At 40.4% G+C, this 17977-nt stretch overlaps 1 protein-coding gene and 2 pseudogenes across 1 annotated transcript; all 3 read right to left on the bottom strand.

Moving 5' to 3' along the window:
• Positions 1-2695: 2695 nt before the first annotated feature.
• Positions 2696-8073, bottom strand: LOC139942587 (uncharacterized). Its single transcript, XM_071939447.1, has 3 exons — positions 8040-8073; positions 4206-6026; positions 2696-4121 (listed from the first exon to the last, which is right to left on the bottom strand). The coding sequence occupies exons 2-3, from the start codon at positions 6004-6006 to the stop codon at positions 3976-3978; spliced, it is 1947 nt and encodes a 648-aa protein (XP_071795548.1). The 5' UTR covers positions 6007-6026; positions 8040-8073; the 3' UTR covers positions 2696-3975.
• A 2912-nt stretch (positions 8074-10985) lies between these two features.
• Positions 10986-12090, bottom strand: LOC139942589 (uncharacterized; annotated as a pseudogene).
• Positions 12091-15401: 3311 nt separating this feature from the next.
• On the bottom strand, positions 15402-16660 carry LOC139942683 (uncharacterized; annotated as a pseudogene).
• Positions 16661-17977: the final 1317 nt, after the last annotated feature.

The following is a 17977-nucleotide window of genomic DNA, read 5'->3' as shown; positions in this document are numbered from 1 at the left end:
TGTGGTAAACAATGCTTGACCGAAACAAACTGTTAAAGGCAGTGGACACTATTGGTAGTTTCTGAAAATAGTTATTATCATTAAACCTTTCTTGATTACAAGTAATGGGGAGAGGTTGATAATATAAAACATTATGAGAAACGGCTCCCTCTGAAGTGCCGTAGTTTTAGAGACAGATGTAATTTTCCACGGATTTGATTTCAAGACCTCAAGTTTAGAACTTGAGGTCTCGAAATCAACCATCTAAACGCACATAACTTCGTGTGAGAAGGGTTATTTGTCTTTCATTATTATCTCGCAACTTCGATGACCGAGTGAGCTCATATTTTCACAGGTTTGTTATTTTATGCATATGTTGACACCAACTGTGAAGGCTAGTCTTTGACAATTACCAATAGTGTCCACTGCCTTTAACACGTTGAGTCTCTCACGTCTACATAATCTGTTCAACACCTCTCACCACTCGGAAATAAACGTAAGATGTCATTTTCTTCTCAATGCAATTGTCAAACAATCCAAAATGATGTTGCTGTTGTATTGAATCAAAATCAACATGGTGTACTTTTGTTTAGGCTTACACTTTCAATACTGTATTATACATGTTTATGTTATAACCGATGAGCAGCTGCACTTTCTTTGTCGAAGGCATTTTTAGTCTCCTTGTAATCATAGTTTGCTCACAACAGAGTGACTTGATTGTTCTGTCTCTTTCAAAATAGCTTTTCCTCAGAAGAACGAGGGTTTAACAAAATGTTCAAGTATAGTACTTTGTATGCGGGAAAGTTAAATGAGAAGCAATATTGAAATCAATTTTGTCAAACCAAAAACTAATTATTTTATGGGTTTTCCAACAAATATTTCAGATTACGATCGTTAAAACATTTTATAACTTTTTTAGTATTGTGTTGCTTCTTCATCTACAAGCATTCCGTTTAGCATTTATCTGATCTGTTCTTTAGATAAATAAACATAACAAACTTTAGTGGCCAGTTCCAATCTTGTTTAATTAACCCTTTTTAGACAGTCAAAATATACCCGCATTAGTTTCACCAAACAATTTAATACCAAGTAACACAAACAGTGCAGGACTGTCTCAACTCACGTTCGCTGTTTACTCGGTATGTCACGAGCACACTGCCTATTCATTCGCCTTTAGCTTACCGGGGGGATACCGCAGGATATTGTGCACATTGCCAACATAATTGAAAAACATTAATTTTCTTTATCCCCGATGCAAATTTAACATCTGATATATCGTTGCGGTACCCGCTGCCAAAACATAGGATTCGAACTGCCTCTAGCTGCCGGGCAACCTCGGTAGTCTAGTTGGTAAGACACTGCTCTAGAATTGCAAGGGTCGTGGGTTCGAATCCCACCCGAGTAACATGCCTGTGATATTTTTTCACAGGACTCGGGAAAGTACTGAGTATACAGTGCTAACACACATCGGTGTATGGGTAAAAACTAAAATTAATATTCTTATCCCCGATGCAAATTTAACATCTGATATGAGGTAGGTACGTTTGGTATGCAATGACCGTGCAAGACCTACTGAAGTGTACAGTTTATCTGTGAAGATGTGGTGGTACACATTCAGGTGGTGCTTTGCAACGGCCATTGCAATGTCCGTCATCTTTGCTGGTTGGTCGCCAGGAGGGTGTGTCATGAAGTTGAAGAAGTAACCGGTTGAAGATTCTGCCAGAGCATAGATTTTAAAGACAGCGGGAATCGGTTTCAGTGGCATAAAGAATGTCCTTTCCTTATGCTGGCTTTAAACCCTCTGAAGCGAATCATTGCCTCACATAGCCAGCTCACGGTTGGGTCGGTAATTCTGCAGGCACCGTCGGCGTATCTTGTCCCACAAAGGCTGGAGGGGGTATAGTGGGTTCCGTTTCTTCGTCAGATACCGATGGGCCTTGTCACGGATGAGCTCGGGGTCTTTGGCAAGGTCATTACGAGCGATGTGCTGGTTGAGCGTGTCGAACCGATTTCGCTTCATCGTTGTTGCGATCAGTCTGTTCTGGAGCCCGGGATGAGTTGACCAATAATTCTTGTAATCGTTGATCTTGACAAGGCCCATCAGCATGTGGATGCCGAACCACGCTTTGACCTCGTGAATAGTGGTACGGAACTTGTGGCTTGCAGTTAGGTTCACATTGGTCCAAGTAACCACCCTCTGAAGGAGAGAGAGAGAGGGAAAAACTTCAAGAAGTAGGTGATTGGAACCTTCTTCTTCTTGAAGGTTGGTCCACTAGGTCGCTTTCCCTTAAAGTTGCGAATGTTGACGTCTTCAAGAGTTCTCGTCAAAGCCTCCCTCGTGTGGAGCATGGTCTTCTTGGTATACAGGTGGAGGGTCCGGGTCGTCATCCGAGTCGGGCTCGATGAAGGTCTTCTTTCTCCGCTTTTGTCGTGGCTTTTGTACGGGCCCCGCACCCCATTCATCCCCACTGTCTCCCTCGTCCTCTCCTGTGTCGTCAGGCCTAGCCTCTTCTTCTCCCTCCATGGCCGACTCCTCTTCACAACATGGTAAATAATTGATGGCGCTGTCCACTTCAGTGACATTTTGAGACTGTTGACTTGATACCATAGGTTTGTTCAACATAAATGTTTGCAAGGTGTATGGGTGGGACCCATGTCAGTTTAAATATATCTCTGTCAGTTGGGTTGACCGTAGAGTGTGTGGTGTGTGGATGTATTTGGGGTAACCGAGGAAGCCGTTCTGACGGTTGCGTCATTGGTTTGTGTGGGTCGGGGTGAGACCGCGGGGATATTTTTTTCAGATCCCCTTCATAATTATAGCAATAATATTTTCGTGCACTCTTCAGTTGCGGTGTGGGTGATTCAGATTGAATTTATATGTCTCCAATCTCAAGAGAGAAAGAAAGATTGTGGGTTGTGTTGGCCGTTAGGTTCAGGGTGAAGGTTGTGAATTTGTGAACTCCTGACCATTGGTGAATTGTTCATCTAGTAGAGAAACTAGGATGTCAAGCGTGTCATCAGGATCGTCAATAAATACTGAATCATGTGACGTATGACTGAGCTGTTGGGAAGTTGAGTCGGTTAGACTCTGGTTTAGTTTAGCTCTAAACATTTGTTCTCGTATGTTTTGGTATGTTCTGTATGCAATGAAGGGGGGATCCGGATAGATTCCCGGGAGTGTTTCGTTGCGTTGTATCATAGACCAGTGTTTTTTATTGCTTGGTTTAGATCACCATGGTTGCTGCCTTTATCATTTGTTTATTACAACAGCAGGTTGTCAATGTTTAGATAATGGTAATTAAGTGCACCCAACAAAGCACTTAACCACTGAACTAGTCCCTCCCAATAGAAGTCAAAGCGTACCCACTGAACCATGTAAATTCCATGGTGTACATGTATACCCTAATTCTCAGCCAAAGTCCAACACTGTTACAAACTACACACTACCACCTTCCACACTAAGCCAAAGTCCAACACTGTTGCAAACTACACACTACCACCTTCCACACTCAGCCAAAGTCCATCAGTAGTACCTTGACTCATTGGTACTCAACCATTCATAGTCTAACAGCAAAGCCAGTTGTCACAGTACTAAACCACCCAAATTCCAACAATACAATCTGTGATTTTGGCAGGCCTGGGATGGTTAGGGTTAACAATCAAAACCTCCCAGATTACTCAAATGAGCAGTCTACAAGTTTGTTTGTTAATGCTTACATTGGTTTACAAATGCTTGCGTGTATTACAAATTGAAGCTGAAAATGTGTGGTTTAGAGTATTTTAAACACGTGTGAAGGAGGCACCCTAGAGTTCTCAATGATTTAAATTACATCTCTGAAGTTAAAACTGTACGCAAACTTGTTTTAAACTTGTAAGGAATAACACCACCAGTTACTTCAATTAATAAACATTCACAAATACCTCAGACAGTTTCGCTATTCCTACTGGTGGAGAGCGCGTCTTGTGGGGGTGTAAGTGCCGTCTTGGTTATTACACTCACACGCGATGCAATATCTTGACTGATTTCAAATCAGCCACGATGAGGTCACCGGTTGGAGAAAAAGTCATGCCTAGAGGTTTGTTCAAGCCACGTGCTACACAGCCGATGTGCTCACCTGATGGATCGTAATGATGTATCTCACAAAAGTCATCACCATCATCATCATCATCACCATCACCATCATCATCACCATCACCATCACCATCACCATCACCATCATCATCACCATCACCATCACCATCATCGCAAAAGATACACGCATATATATCCCCAGCACCATCACAACACACATCGTTAGGCTTTACAGGTTTGCCGTCAATGGAGGTGCTGATATTGAACACCTCGTTTCCCATGAAATCCACACAAACTAGTTTCGACTCATCGCGGTTTGTAAAGATCAGTAGTTCCTTGCTGTTAACAGACATAAACCTTGGACTGCCGATGACGCCAATACCATCATGATGTATTATGGAAATGCTGGATCCATCCTTGTTATGAAGATATATTACCTTTCTCTCACAGTCAGCCACTGCAATACGATCTTTCTTGTCAACAGCAATACCAGCGAGTATACTATCTGACTGCCCCTCGACTTGATTCCGTGATGGTCTGAACTTACGAATAAATCGCAGTTCGCTATCATAAACCTTTACATCCTGTCCGTCAGCAACCAGAAGCAGGTCATCAGAGGTCACCGCAACACCGGCAGGGTCTTGTAGTTGTCCATCTTCTGTTCTACTTTGTACACCTTGAGATTTGTGACTACCACTCGATGTAAATTTTGATAATATCCGCCGTTCCAAATCAGTAACGATGATGTCATCGTTGCTTAAACAAGCAACGTCCCATGCCAACTTGAATTCCCCCTCACCTTCCCCTTCTTTACCAAACTCTGTCTTCACCTCCCACTTCTCTTCCCGTAGTATTTCACCGATATCCGCATCAGAGACGACATCATGACCTTTGAACCCTATGAATGACTTGCTATGTTGCACTGTTTGAAACTGGAGCTCTTTGTGAAATGTCAAGTTGTGCATGACCTTTGGCTTGAGGTCCAGCAGCTCAAAGTCATCAGCATGTTGCATCAAGTCGTTGACTGAAGCTACGATCTGCTCTGCACGGCTCATCTTATCGCTATTGCTGATTTGTAATCTGGCGAATTCCTCACCTCTAGCTTGACCAATTTGAGTTATTCTGTCTTGAAGGAGGCGAGATGCTTTGCTGATTTTGGCAATTTCCTTTTCCTCCTTAGCCACAATATCTCGAAGAGCCTGGTCTACCATGGTCTGTAATCTTTGCTGTGAGTGTTTGATAGAGTCATCAACTTTTTGAAATTGCTTGCGACATTCATCAAACTTCATAAAAGCCTCTTCAACAGCTAGACGATACGATCGAATGGAATCATTGATTTCAGAAAGGTTGTGGTCGCACGATCGGTGATCGAGCACCGCACATTTAGGACACACGAGTAAATCACACGTTTCACAGTAAAAACACAGTTCCTGATCAGTGTGTTTCCGGCATTTTGTAGGGCAAGTTTTTGTCTTGTCTCTGGATCCTTCATTTGAAGACCCGGCTGCATTCACGACTCGATGATGCCTGTTCAATTTTATTTTGGCGTGGTATTCCAAACAAATCTTGCAAAAATTCGCATCACAATCAACACACCGTGAGACGGCATCAAGACCTTCGTCGCATCCTTCGCAAATCGACACAAGAGGATTAATGTCCACCTCGGGACTATTCGGGTTGATGACGTCATCAGTAAGCGAGTTCAAAAGAAAGCAGTTGAGAAGAGCCGATGGTCCCTTAGCTGGGATTGAAGTTTTCTCTCTACACACTGGACAAATGATGAAACGCGTCTTTGGATCATGTTTGTCTAAAAGTTCCTGAAGACATTTTAAGCAGAAGCTGTGCTGGCAGTCCAGGATTTTCGGATCGATGAACCGAGTCAAGCAGATTGGGCATTCGATGTGTACATGTCTAATCTTGCAAGTGGTCTCAGTGTGAAGTGCAGCTTCGGCCATCTTGGTGAGACTTGGCTGTCCTGTTATACGAATAAAAACAAATGTGTCATTTTCATTAAATCATCCAGTTAATGACTTTTGGACACTTGGTGGCAGCAGACTTACTAGTTGCAGAGCATTGATCTATGTTATAATGACTATTGAGAGCGGTTTGGGTGCGTTCATTGAGGTCACCACGGACGTCATTTGGAAACACCAACAACTGTGCATTACAGTCCTTTTTTTTTTAGCCGACATTTTTTTATCAAAATTGCCTGCCCGTGCGGCAATAAACTGCAATAACATATACTAACCAGTTTATGGAAAGAATTTCCATCTATTGTTCACGATTGTTTGTTTTATGGAAAAACACTGGTGAAATAAAACAAAAACAAACTTCATTATCAGATAAAATAACACTTTGAATTAAATTCAATCATCATACCCCCAAAAATAACAAACTGTCTTGCTGTATTATGTAAGTTCTATGTTCATAATTAATTCGGTATTATAACCATTAATTATTAATCTACTTTGCGAACCCAATATAGCATGTCTGCCTATACATAACTATATGCTTTGCAAATGGGAGAAAACAATTGTCCACACTCTTCAAAGTGTTCCGCCTACGTTTCTCTAAAAAATATATTAACATATCATTTTCAGTACAATGGATCGGTAATTTTGTCGTCCAAATAGTTGCTAACAATCTTGTTTGCCTCTTTGAATGGATTGTAATCGTTTGGAAAATGTAGGTAATATTTTAAATTTTTTACTCCTAGTTTGGATACATTTCATTTCAAAATATGGTATTGTTTATGATTATCGCCTAAGACATGTAGCAGTTATATCCACACAAGGAGAATAATTTACCATTGGAACGCATAACATTTTGTGGGATTTGTTGCCTTAGGACGAGCGGGTTGGTCTTGGGAGGGCGTTTGAGACCCGTTTGTTATGGAATGCTTTGCGGTTTGCGGTTGGATGGATGGTTTGGGAGTAGACTATGGTGGTCCGTGCAGGCATGCCTCGGGGTTGTATGTTGTTTTTTTGTATGCGTTGTGAGCTGGCGTGGTCTGCCATTTTGCGGAGTAAAAATTTTCACTCCGCGGAGTGGCCGACCGTGTTTGTTCGCGACGTGGGGGAAGACCGTGCAGTTTCGGGGGGTGTTTGTGTGGATTATTCTGCTCTACTCTCGAATTGTCTATCCGGCCGCATGCAGTTTTAAGTGGGGGACGATATCGGGCGCTTTTTGGTGATCAACTCGACCGATCTGGGGCAACATGTCTCTTTAATGTGTTTCTGTCACAAATGCGTTGCCTGTGTGTTTATACATCAATATTTTTTATTTAAATTTGTAATTTAATAGTAATGTTTTTAATGACGATTTTGTAAACTGTGCATTTCGGCTTTTTAGCCGCTGTATTCCAGTGTTTTAATAAATAAACCATGCATAATAATAACATGAGAAATGTGTCTGTCAGTACCAAATTTAAATATTGTTAGGATAAAAATTGCAATATGATTTGTTTCATAATACCAGTACTTCAGAGTGAAAAGTTCTTCTAAAATACACCATACTAACCAAAGTTGGTGTGTTCCTCTTTAAAATGATACCACTTTTGCAATGATGACATGTTGCTTAAATTGGTTACATGAATGACAATGAGGTTAAGTCACAATTCAAATGTGCCAAAATTACCGGTATCTGTACTAAACAATACATAGGTAATGATTAATAATTACAGTGTCATTCTTTGTTCATAGAGTAACACAAATATGCTAATTTTGGCACAATTGATTTGTGACTTTGTCTCTGTCTCACTCATGTGGTCAATTTCAGCAACATGTCATTTTTGCAAATGTGGTGTCATTTTCAAGAAATACACTCCAGATTCGCATTTGTATACAACTTAATACAAAGAGAGAAATCAATAATACAAATATAGTACTTGATTGAACAAAAAAATTCCTGAATTCTTTTGAGCAGTTTGGTTCACAATGTCCGAGCTGTCATTTAGGACAGCAAAGACCCAAGTGAAACACAGTCTTACCTGTAGCTGTAGATGTTACTTTAATTAACTCACTTCGTACAGTTGATCTGCTTTGCTTAACTCACTGATAGCCGGCAAACAGAAGACAAAATGACATTGAAATGGCACAACAACAGTTCCTATCTTTAGCAAACCCCACTTTTACATATACAGTGCATGTATCGGGGAAACGCCCTTGCACAATGGTAGTTTCACACTGCTGGAAAAACCCAAATGCAAACCCTATTTGCATATGAAAGTATAGACTTACATGTTTGGATAAACACTCATGCGCAACTGGAAAAACGCACACATATTATTTTGTAGAGTCCAATGGTACCAGTATTGGTAGTGCGTGATAATGTTTCCATTTGACATCAACTGATTTTAAAGGCATTGGACACTATTGGTAATTAGTCAAAATAATTATTAGCATAAAACCTTACTTGGTAACGAGTAATGGGGGGAGGTTGGTAGTATAAAACATTGTGAGAAACGGCTCCCTCTGAAGTGGAGTAGTTTTCGAGAAAGAAGTAGTTTTTCACGAATTTGATTTCGAGACCTCAAGTTTAGAATTTGAGGTCCCGAAATCAAACATCTGAAAGCACGTAACTTCATGGGACAAGGGTGTTTTGTTCTTTCATAGTTGTCTCGCAACTCCGACGACCAATCAAGCTAAAATTTTCACGGGTTTGAGATACAGCAAGTGAGAAGCATGGTCTTTGACGATTGTTTATTTTCATGTTTTCGCCTCTTTTAACAATCCAGGTGCTTTACAGTAAATTTAAAAGTAAAAAGAAAAAAGTCAGCTAATATACAATAAATTAGAGAATGGAGAGGCGAATAAGGCCTGCATCATTGAAAAGACTAACAACAAAACAAAATACGTCACACATCACAACATCATGAACTGTTTGCAAGACCATGAAATTCCTTGAAATGAATACAATGCTGGGTGTTTGTATACAGCATTGTTGTTATGCAAAAACTGTTTACACTTGACTGACGATAATAATATAAGCACAGTCCTGTCATGTTTGAAGTTCATGGTAAATGAAAAAAATAAGCAACGGAGTCAGCTTTCTGTCTTATTTGATGATTGTTCTTTAATCAGAGTTTAATCAGTTCAGTATAATCAGGAAGGTAAATCAGGAACGGTTGATTGGTAGAATTCAGGCTAATTGGATCACTTGGTATGAAGGCTGGGCAATTACATGCAGTTCAGTAGGTGGATGTAGTAAGATTCATTCATTTATTAAGAAAAGATAGGGATTAGGAAATTAATAATGCAAAACAACTAATAAGAGCGATTGGCAGATAATTGGAAAGGGCGACAATAAATTATTCCCATATTTGATTCACGTATGAAAATGACGTATATTATTTCCGACAACTAGAAATTCGGAACTGGTTTTGGCTGGAAATATACGATAACTACACAATAGTATGAATAAATAACAATCTTTATCAATTCTAATAAACAATTACAGACTTGGTTTTATCAAAACATAATTAGATTAATCAACAAGTTAACTTTGATTGGGGAAAAACTCACCATCCGGTTTTAACCTAGTCTAAACTGCACGCGAGAGCAACTCATCGGCGCCCTTTTTACAACACCATTTTCTGACATTCACGTTCATTAACCTGGTAGGTCTGAAACCACCAATTGTCTAGAAGTGCCGTCATTATGCACACATATTTATAGGGAAACTAATTACGTAGGTAACATATAAATATACTGTCCAACTAATATACTAACCTACAGTTTCAAACTGACCAATCACGTACTGGAAAAACCTTACACAACATCGTCCGGGATTTAGACTTGAGCCACGAACTTTCCAGACAATCGAAATCAGACATTTTCATTGTAAAACATTTTTTTAGTATTCGACCGCGGGATAATTTAAACTCTGAACTATTTGTAACGCTACACTCTCAATAACACATCATCCAATAATGTGAATATATACCCAACAAATTACCACAACTACAATAATCCGCTATATCCGGTCAAAACAAGGGCAGCGACGGTTTTTTACACTGCCGTTTAAAACCGGCAGGGTCGAATTGCCGTGTGATGGCCTTAAGTGCACGGCAACGACCTGCAAGGTTTTAAACTGACGTTTAAGAACGAGTCACTCCTCTTTTATTCCCATTCATGAATTCGCGCTTAGTACACTGTAAACAAAATGGGAAATTGGGTGTTGGGTAAAACTATTCCAACATATTTTGGTCATTTTTAAACACATTTAATGGTCAACTTTTCTGTTGGGTAAGGTAAGGCTTGGCCAATGTTCGTACGAAATTGAGTCATTAAAGTTTGGTAATCTTTACACAACAAAAGTGTGCATAGTGCTTGCTTCAATCGGCTTACTAGATGTTGGGTATAAAATCAGCCATAAGCCCACCAGTTGGTTACTTTGACATGATTGAGTCCCCTGTCATCTAAGTGTGACGTCAGGGCTACAGTCACGATGTCATGTTCGCGCATAATTCTAAAATTAAACGAATAGAATGAAGTTTAATTGGAATTCTACTGAGTCTATCACCGACACTGAAGGACTTACATGAGATTACACTTTCCACCGGAGTAGTTAGTCACAGTTGAGAGAACATGAAAAGATGTTCCTGGCATAAATGCCCCACCACGCCCAGTGCTCCCCAATACATTTTTCACCAAGGAACATTGTGCCCGGCGAAAATGGGGTGGGTCAACTAATTGAAGTTGCAACCTATGTGGAGGGAATGTAAGTCCTTCAGTGTCGGTGATAGACTCAGTAGAATTCCAATTAAACTTCATTCTATTCGTTTAATTTTAGAATTCCACCTCGTCATCACCTCCACTTCGGACTTACATGAGATTTTAGAGCACAGAGACGGGCAACATGCAATAAAAAACATGATTATGTATACGACTTGATGGTTTTATCACAATTTATTCAACGTTCTATAGCTCTGAACTCTTTAACTGTTGTAAACATAATAAGCAAGAGAAAATCGTGCATTAATATAACAAATTACATTTTCATTTCTTAAGAAACGACCAACCTACTTGGTTGTACCAGCCAAAACTGCGTTTGCAAAGCTGTGATCTGTTTGCCCTACTGGTTTGTTATAAAATTTAGCAAAAGTACTACTTCTCGCCCAATGGCCAGTACTTAAAATAATGTTCAGTGGTACTCCATTCTTAAAAGCAGCACTGCATGCAGCAGATCGAGTACTATGTGCTGTGAACTTGGCTGTGTCGATGCCAGCCTTATGCAACGTGTTCTTTATCCAGCGAGAGATTGTCTCTGACCTTACTTGTTTGTGGGGTGATGCATAGCTTACAAACAAACACCGTTGTTTACCCCTTAGGGATTTCGTCTTAATTAAATACTGTTTTAGCGTCGTCATGACACAAAGTTAGTCATCATGAGGATACCTCGGTAACACCAAACTAACAGGCTGTTTGCCAATCTTGCTGGTTTTCGTCAACTTAGATACAACACAGATAATTTTTGTAGCTGTAACTTCAGCGTCGTCTAAATTAAGTAGCGACAAAGTTTGACATCTTTGTCCTGAAATCAATGCAACAAGCATAACCAGCTTCATAGTGAGTTCTTTTAAGAACAACTTATTAGACGGACCCAAATTTGTTAAGTATTGTAACACAGTATTAACGTCCCATGTACAAGTATATCTGGGTATTGCAGGTCTCATGTTGAAGACACCTGTCATGAACCTTTTTATCAGGGGGACAGACCCAATTGGTGTCCCATCTATAGGGGCTAGTATTGCTGACAATGCACTACGTAGTGTGTTCAGTGTGCTGTAACTACTACCCTTGTCAAATTCCTCTGTTAAGCAGTCTAGGATCACCGCTACAGTCGCTCGAAGTGGAACACTCTTTGTTCGAGCACAGAACAGAACCCATTTTTGGATCGCTGATCGGTAAGACTTCTTGGTTGAAGTCCGCCAGGATGAGATAATAATGTCGGCAGCGTGCTGCGAAATTCCCTGGCTCTGTAAGTTTTCCCTGACAAATGGCATGCCATCAGTTGCAGCCGATCTCGCAATGGGTGTAGTCTACCTGAGGAAGGGAGTGAGAGTAAATTAGTTCTTTTTGGCAAAATAATTGGTTTGTTCACCAACAGTTTAAGCATCTTAGGAAACCATGCTTGTGTATGCCAAAGTGGAGCAACAAGTATGGCTGTTGACTCCTCATATTCGATCTTTGTCAATACTTTCCCAATAAGGCAGAACGGGGGAAACGCGTAGACCTTATAGTTCGTCCAGTCTAGCGTGAATGCATCATTGAAAAATGCGTTTGGGTCAGGTTTCCACGATACATAAGGTTGAATCTGATGGTTCAATCTTGACGCAAACATGTCAATATTTGGCGTCATAAAGATATCGATAATCTTCCGGAAAACTTCTGGGTGTAACTTCCATTCGATATCTTCACGGGAGTGACGTGATGCAAAATCAGCACTCACATTTTCAATACCCGGCAAGAATGAAACGGACAGCCATATTTTCCTATTCAAACACCAAAGCCAGATTTCCCTGGCCAGTTCATTTAACTGAACGTAGTGTGTGCCGCCAAAAAACTTTATGTATGACACGGCAGTTGTATTGTCCGATTTAAGGTGCACGTGAATGTCCTTATGGTTACTGAAAAGGGACTGTAAGGCAAAAAAAGCAAGCTTTAAGCTCAAGGTAGTTAATATGCCATGTCGCTTCTTCAGCTGACCACTGTCCACCTAACATATGCCCATTGCAATTCGCACCCCAGCCATTGAGGGACGCGTCAGTTTCAACAATGAAATCGGGCTTGTTTCTGTGAATGGGGGCACTAGCATACTGTAGGTTAGTAAGCCACCAGTTTAAGTCTGCCTTAGCTTGGTCAGACAATGACATTCTTGCATCAAAATCCTCATGGTTTGCAGTCAATGCTGCGTTTTTCTCAGATTCACTAGTGATCATTCGTTTTACACGTTCAAAGCACCGTAGCACGTCCAGATATTGCCAATGCCCAATCACAAGCTGGATACTGAAGGCTCCACCCTACTCGGACCGTTGTCTTTGTTAAACGATATACATATTCATGTTATGTTCAATATAGAGCAGGAGAGCTGGAGGCATGTGTAAGCCCCAGGAAAATTCTCTTATTGTCTGCTCCTTGAAAAGCATGCAGGTAGCGGACAATCACTCACAAGACAGTGTAGTGTTAGCATTCACTATAGAGGAAAGATTTACTGAGCCAGCAGTGTGTGTAAAAAAAATGCAACAATAGCCTATACAGTATAATACCACTATTTGTGAGCCCAATACAACATGTGAAAGTCCCTTTGGTTGGTCAGTTGAGTCTAACAATGTAGGTGTGCTCAACTTGTAAAGAAAAAGTCTGCTGTTCACATTCAAATAAGATTACGTTCGTCTGTAATGATATTCAGGACTGCTGTTTACATTCAAATGATTTAACGTTCATCTGTAATGATATTCAGGACTGCTGTTCACATTCAAATAAGATAACGTTCATCTGTAATGATATTCAGGACTGCTGTTCACATTCAAATAAGATTACGTTCATCTGTAATGATATTCAGGACTGCTGTTTACATTCAAATGATATAACGTTCATCTGTAATGATATTCAGGACTGCTGTTTACATTCAAATAAGATAACGTTCATCTGTAATGATATTCAGGACTGCTGTTCACATTCAAATAAGATTACGTTCGTCTGTAATGATATTCAGGTCTGCTGTTCACATTCAAATAAGATTAGTTGGTCACTTACAATATTATATATTTTTTTCCATTTCTTTTTAAACCCTACTTTGTGTGATCCCTACTGGATTTTGGAGTTTCAATCCAACACCCGAGTGATATGAATATCGTGTTTTTGTGTTTGCACATAATAACAGTAAGTAAAGGACGCTGGAGTATCAGCTTTAACAGTTATAAATAAATCCTTATGTTATTCGGCCACAGTGACACCCAACATGCTTCACCCAGCCCCTTATTAACATGCATTTCTTTGCAAAATAGTTTAAGAGGGTACTTCAAAAAAAATAAAATAAAAAATGTGCCCCTTTTCGCCTTTACCTTTGGTTATATTTGGCCGGGCACTAGTGGACAACAGCAATTCTTAGTAAATCATTCCTATATAGTGAATGCTAGCACTACCTTATGAGTGATTGTCCGCTACCTGCATGCTTTTCAAGGAGCAGACAATAAGAGAATTTTCCTGGGGATTACACTTGCCTCAAGCTCTCCTGCTCTATATTGAACATAACATGAATATGTATATCGTTTAACAAAGACAACGGTCCGAGTAGGGTGGAGCCTTCAGTATACAGTTTGTAATTGGGCATTGGCAAGATCTGGACGTGCTACGGTGCTTTGAACGTGTAAAACGAATGATCACTAACAGATCTTCTGAATAATGTACCGTACGGTACGGCAATATCACAAGAGACTAAAAAGCCCACTACTTGGGCAACGTCCCTAATTTTGGCAGCAATAATGTTATGAATAGCCGCTTCAATTTTCCTCTTTTTTGCTGGAGGAATAGCAATTGTCATGTTTTCTGAATTTATTGTAAAACCCCAAAACACAATGGTCTTCATGGGTTTCATGACAGATTTCCCAGTATTGACTATAAATCCTAACTCTTGGGTGAGGGCAACTCGAGCTTTAACATTGGTTATGCACTCTTCTTTTGTTGCACCTATCAACAAAGCGTCGTCAATGTAGTCACAAGATTCGTGTCCCATTAGTCTCAAAGGTTTCATTATCTTTGTAAATACCCTTGGTGCACAAGCTAAACCGAAAGGCAGACAGGTAAATTCGAACAATTTGTTCTGCCACATAAAACGCAAATATTTGCGGTGGTTTTGGCAATCGGTACTGTGAAGTACGCATCTTTAAGATCAATTGATGCCATAAAGCAGTGTGGTCGGATAAATTGCAGTGCAAAATGAATTGTTTCCATTTTAAAATGGACATAGGCCACTGATTTATTCAACTGGCGAAGGTTGATAATTGGGCGAAAAGTCCCGTCTTTCTTTGGACGGATGAAAATGTTTGATACAAACTCACCATATTCATGGGTAGCATGTGTAATTGCTCCCTTTTGGAGCAGTTTATCAATTTCTTTCGAGATAATTTCAACTTCATTGGGAACAAATTTAATTTGTTTAGGGGGGAACGATTGAAAGGGTCGTTTCCCAAATTCTTTTTCATAGTGCTTTATAGTATCTAGAACCCACTTATCTGAAGTTATTTCTTGCCATTTTGTAACAAATTGTGCTAATCTACCTGCAGTTTTGCTAGATTTAATGCATGTTGTACGTACCAGTGTGGTTGTACTTGTAGGGACATGCCGAATTACTTTGCTGTTTCCACATCTTGTCGTGGCTTGGCATTCCACCGAGTGTCAAGGTGTCTGTTGTGGCGCTGATAGTTTAAATGACCACCTCTTCTGAATTGGCTGGTGTAGGTCGAATTACCCCTGTGGTTGTGCATGGGTCGTTTCCGATCATGTTTGTCGTTTCCTCTGAAAGTTGACCAGCCAACTTTGTTCCCACTTTTGTTGGTCTGCTGTATGTCCTTGCACTGTTGGGGCAAGTCATCACCAAGTAAAAACCCTGTGACGGGCACAGGTGGCGAGCAAAGACCAGAAAATTGTTTGTTAAGATCGGGCTTAATCAAATCCCGTCTTCGCACATTCAGTTCCTGGTTGGCGTGTCCAATAATGGCCACCGCATCCAATAGCTTGGTGATTTCAACCTTGAAATCAGGGTTTACCTGAGTGGGCGGGTCAGTAGCAGCGGGTCTGGACATAAGTGAGTTTATTACCCCAACTACGGGTATAATTCCTTTAAGAAGTGCCTGTCGCACCTTCTGGAATTTTATGTCCTGAGAGCGAGTCTTTGGCTTTAGTGAGCTCCATATCTCGGGGTTAACCCGAGTGCACTCCAAATTTTTGACGTTGGTCGGTCTTTGGATGGTCTTGAGCTTTTCCACGGCCTTGTCCTCCGGCAATTTATGGCGGACCATTTTATCCACTACCTTAGCCAATTTGTCATTGACTGCATCGGCAGTCGGTGCATCCTCTGTATATAGTTGTTCAAAAATGTCCAACAACTGGTCATCTTGGCATAAGGTTGTTGACCCCTGCTGGCTCTCTTGAAGGAGCTCGTCTATGGCCTTTGAGACACTCTCCGTATCAGATTCTGAATCTGATGACAGTCTAGGCCGCTTGGCGGGTCGACTGAAAATCACTGTTTGCATGTTTTCGATGGCTTCGGCCATACATGCAAGTTTCCCTGAAACATCCGCAAATTCTTGCCGGGAAACCGTGTCTGATGACGGGACCGTTGAGTGCTTAGGCTTTCGGCTTTTAACTTTCGGTTTGCCCGAAACTAAGCCAATTGATGAATTGTCATCTTGTCCCAATCCCGGGTCTTCCTGGGTATCAATTGCACCCGATGGGCCAGCCATCAACTCAAGGAGATCTGGTTCGTCGTAGTTGTCCATGGTGCAAAGTGCCAACATATACCCGTAATTGTACGAAGTATAGAAATTCGATGAACATACTCCGGCACAGAAAAATGTATTGGGGAGCACTGGGCGTGGTGGGGCATTTCTACCAGGAACATCATTTCATGTTCTCTCAACTGTGACTTATTACTCCGATGGAAAGTGTAATCTCATGTAAGTCCGAAGTGGAGGTGATGACGAGGTGGAATTATATGGAGAAACTTTGAGCAATCATCATGGCGGAGTGCAACACGCTTGACATGCTTGAAGAGAATATTCATCAATGGGCTCGACGAGCTGTAGCAGACATTCTCAGGTAATACTCACAATGAATATAACAATCACGACAATGGAGATAACAAGATCGTACGCTATTATTTAGAAATAAAAACGTTAAACTTGGTTCACACTACATCACATCGTGTGTGTGACACTGACAGTTAACTCGTGAGTCGAGTAGGCCTAGCCTGCCCTAGGCGTATGGGTAAAGTAAGATTAAAGTAAGTCAAAACAAGGTGTTTTTTGGCCAAATTGGTTCTTAAAAATATGGTGTGTCGTTTTTGTCTCGTTTGTCTGTGAATATTTGGTTCGTTTGTATGTGTATGTTTTCTTTGTTTACTTTCTTCCTTTTTTTTTTTTTTTTTTTTTTTTTTTTCATTTAAAAAATTGTGTCATGGTTGTTAAAATTTCCAGCAGACAATTTGCCCTTACTTAAGTTAAATGAACACGTTGCCTTGGATCGGACGAGTAGGTATATAAAAAGCGTTTCTAACCGGTTTTTATAAAATGCATATGGTTGTAAAGATGTTTTAAAAGTAGAATACAATGATCCACACAAGTTTGCCTCGAAGTTGCGTGGTTTCCTTTTACTGTGCGAACCAACACGGTCGGCCATTTATGGGAGTCAAAAATTTGACTCCCATAAATGGCCGACCGTGTTAGTCGACGAGGTAAAATGAAAACCGTGCATTTTCGAGACACGTTTGTGTGGATCATTGTATTATACTTTTACAACATTTTTCTACACATATGCATTTTATAAAAAACGGTTTCAAACGTTTTTCAAAGACCAACTCGACCGATCCAAGGAAACGTGTTCGTTTAAGCCTGACTATCCAACTTTTGAGCAACGTTTAACAGACTAACGTTCAACTTTTAGGCAAAAGGCCTGGTTTCTACCATTAGTTGGGCTATTGTAGTATGCGTATTACCCAATGTTTGAGAGCGATATTTTTTTAATAAAATTTGGGCAATGTCAACACCCATCATGCCCAACCCATCATGAGTAGGGTTCCTGCAAAAGTAATACTAGTGGGCAAACAAACATTGCATGACATGTTATTTAAGCAAATTTAAGTTGAATTTTAATTTAAATATGCCAAATTAAATCATGCCCAACTTTTGAGCAGGGTTCCTGCAAA

The sequence above is a fragment of the Asterias amurensis genome, chromosome 10 (genome assembly GCF_032118995.1).
Source record: "Asterias amurensis chromosome 10, ASM3211899v1".
NCBI lineage: Eukaryota > Metazoa > Echinodermata > Asteroidea > Forcipulatida > Asteriidae > Asterias > Asterias amurensis.
Note: the sequence above shows the minus strand (reverse complement) of the source record. Positions and strands in the feature narration are given on the sequence as shown.

Coding starts and splice junctions, on each gene's coding strand:
- LOC139942587 (XM_071939447.1), bottom strand. CDS start 6,006: ATGGCCGAAGCTGCACTTCACACTGAGACCACTTGCAAGATTAGACAT. Junction 4,122..4,205: donor CGATGATGGTGATGGTGATG/GTGATGATGATG, acceptor GTGATGACTTTT/GTGAGATACATCATTACGAT.